At 40.1% G+C, this 3,247-nt stretch overlaps 1 protein-coding gene across 1 annotated transcript; it reads right to left on the bottom strand.

The window, feature by feature from the left end:
• Positions 1–618: 618 nt before the first annotated feature.
• LOC105774675 (probable WRKY transcription factor 31) lies at positions 619–3,000 on the bottom strand. Its single transcript, XM_012597235.2, has 5 exons — positions 2,597–3,000; positions 2,271–2,507; positions 1,791–2,177; positions 1,587–1,700; positions 619–1,488 (listed from the first exon to the last, which is right to left on the bottom strand). The coding sequence occupies exons 1-5, from the start codon at positions 2,876–2,878 to the stop codon at positions 853–855; spliced, it is 1,656 nt and encodes a 551-aa protein (XP_012452689.1). The 5' UTR covers positions 2,879–3,000; the 3' UTR covers positions 619–852.
• Positions 3,001–3,247: the final 247 nt, after the last annotated feature.

Genomic DNA, 3,247 nt, shown 5'->3' with positions numbered 1-3,247 from the left:
AGCGTCCACGTGGGAGCTATTTTAAATTAACACTAAACCCTAATTTGATTTTTTTAAAATTTTTAATTAATTTACTCAATCAACCCTAAACCTTAATTTAATTGATTTTTTCTTTAAAAACCATAAACACGAAACCTAATCCAATTTTAAAAATTTTATAATTAATTTAATTAATAAACCCTAATCCCTAATCCCTTATTTATTTAATTTTTTTCTTTAAAATCCTAAACCTAAAACTCCAAAATACTAACCCTAAACCCTAAACCAAAAACCCCAAACCCTAACCATAGCAGGAGACGCGAGCAAAATGCGTCCTTGAGGGCGCGCTTTCTGTCCACGTGGACAAAGCGCTCCTTTGAGAAAGCGTTTTCCTGCCTCGTCATCTGACAACGCGCTGACGTGGATGTATTTTCGGGGAATTAGGTTACTTCGATAATTAATTTTGTACCGGGACCATTTCAATAATTTAAAAAAAAAGTGCTTTTATTGGTATTTTGCCCAGTTTTTCCTTTGTTTTTGTCTTGATTTTTAATAATATAAAAAATATCGGTTGTTTGTTTCATGCTTTGAGGAGATTGTTGGATTAGTTTATATAATGTCTTTAAGAAGAGATATTAATAAGTTTAAAATTTGAATTTCGTGTATTCACTTCAAAAACTGATTAGAATTATTCAAAGTGAAACAAACAATAATAAGAAAGAATAATGAAGTTTGTCTACCTGTTCTTCTAATCCTTCCCACAACAAAGAACAAAAAAAAACTATAAACATGTAATCTCCTTCTCATCCCCAAATGAAAAACATGGAAAAAGTGAATAAAGGAAAAAAATGATTAAAAAAAGAGAGTGTTAATCTATTGTCTGCTGTTTGCGGTGTTGCCATTGTTGTTATTGTTGTTGGAAGTGTTGCTGCTACTATTTGGGTGAGCACCGCCAATGATGGAGGTGATGGCGGCGGCAAGGGCGGCGGTGAAGCTCGGGTCGTTAGCGATAGCTGCCGTGGCAGCACTTACTGTGTCAGCAAGTGTGGATTGCTGAGGCTGCTGTAGTTGTGAAGAAGACACAATATCTTGAGACAACTGTAAGCCTGAGAATTTTGATTGGTTATACAGTGCTTGACCAAAAACTTGAGGAAACTGTGTTGCTGATGTTGAGGTTGAGTTTTGGGGTTGGCCTGGAAATGAGACATGGAATTGTGTGTTCGGTCTTTGGAACTGTAGAGCGTTGGGTGAGTGAGTAAGGTCTAATGTTACAGTCGGGAATGGAGCAGAAGCTGAGATTGTCGCCATTGAAGAACATGGAAGCGTTGCCCTTGGAAACAAATTCGGGTTCATCATCCCATCCCCACTATGCATCGACCCCGACAGCAACATGGTAGCCGCTGAGGCCGTAGTCGACGCCATTGCCATTGCAGCTGGAGGAAGCGGGTGATTATGGTTGCCTTCGTAAGTGGTTATCAAGATCGTTCGATCTTCCGCGCAGCGTTGAACCTGGGAATCACACACCAAAAGTATACAAAATCAGTTTCGACCCTCGAAAATCTAAGATAAAAACACGATAGCGTTACAGACGAAAGATTGAAACATACTTGTTTCCTAACAGGACAACCAACTGCCATCGTACATCGGTAATAAGCTCGAGGACAGGGATTCCCTTTCGCCATCTTTTGTCCGTATTTTCTCCATTGGCATCCGTCGCTTATCTGCATCAATCACTTACTTGAGATCGAGTTTTTACGAATACTAGATTAAAGCAGTAACATATAAATACATATATATACACACACACGTACCATGGGAGCCTCTGATCGAGCTCGAACCGAAACACGAGCTTTTCTCATGGTAGCCTCAGTGGCTTGATCGATTGGCTTTGATGGATTCATCTTTTGGAGTTTGTTACGACCCAAGTTTTCAGATTCTGGGCTTTCTTCCCTACCTGTTCTCTTACCATCCCGGAAACTAGAACTCTCTTGATCCAACTGAGAAACTGGGTTTTTGGTTTTCAAACAATCCTTAGGTGATGTAACTTGAACGTTGTTGGGAGGCGACCCTGAAGGCGTTCTTTCTTCTGAGGAAGAATGAGACGGCTCATGATCGGTTTCAGCTATGCCCGATGGGCGTAGATCCATGAATTGTCTAGGCACAATCAGACTCCCTTCTTGTTCCTTCACTTCATTAATCTGAATGTCCATATCAAAAGATTTACTACTTAAAACCGAACCCTTTGAAACATCATCACTCCTACTACTAACACTAGTATTAAGGTTGTTTACCTCATGTCTTTGATGTTGTTGCATTAAGGTTACGAGGTGCATCTGGAGAGCACTGTAATTGTTGCTGACATCGTTAACCATGTCTTTTAGCTTCTGGTTTTCAGCATTCATACGTTTCAATTCCACTTGTAATTGCGCCACCTCATTCTTGACTCGTTTATCGTCCACATCCGATGATACCCCATCGTCAACCGTTGATTGATCGCTTCCAGCGTTAGCAGTGAGAAGATTCAACCCCTATATATATATATATCAACAACAATTCAGTCTAAATGTAATATGTTGCATCATTGCATGTGTAAGGACCAAAAATGCATTATTCTTACATTAACATCCAACCGAGCACAATCAGCATGAAAACTCTCCTTCTTGACATTGACAGTAGCGGCAGAGAAAAAGTCAAGCTCATCAACAGGGAGCCGATTCTCATCAGAGGAGGTACCGGTGCCACTGTCATGGGGGTCGTCCCTGGAACAAGGAAGGGAAACAGGGAAGTGAAACATGTTTGGATTCTGGTTTAACCTAGTACTGGAATTGGAACTGGAACTGGTATTGTCGGGAAACAAATTAGATAGAGAATGAAGGGCAAGCCCACATCCTTTGTCCATAAAAAAGAAGAAGAAGAAGAAAGACAGGAGAAACGAAAGAAAGAGAAGAGAAGAGAAAATGGAGCAAAGATGGCGTTGAAAGAGAGAAATGGGTGTAAATATGGGCGTTTGTCAAGTGCGACTAGTCCTTTACCGGTGCTATGGGATCGCCTATAAATTGGGTGTGGACCTTGGACCAATATTGGATTTTTCGGAATTTATTATTACTATTATTTTCTTTTATGGGATTCTTTTTTAATATTATTATGTAAGATGTTTAGTCGATTGACAACTGGCTTTTGGCCCCACCTTCCCCCCCTTTTCTAATGGCCTCGTTACCCTTTTGGGGCCATCGCCATTGACCAAATTACCTACGCTTCAGTAACTTTT

Source organism: Gossypium raimondii, chromosome 6 (assembly GCF_025698545.1).
Source record: "Gossypium raimondii isolate GPD5lz chromosome 6, ASM2569854v1, whole genome shotgun sequence".
NCBI classification, from domain to species: domain Eukaryota; kingdom Viridiplantae; phylum Streptophyta; class Magnoliopsida; order Malvales; family Malvaceae; genus Gossypium; species Gossypium raimondii.
This window is presented reverse-complemented; position numbering and strand designations above follow the sequence as displayed.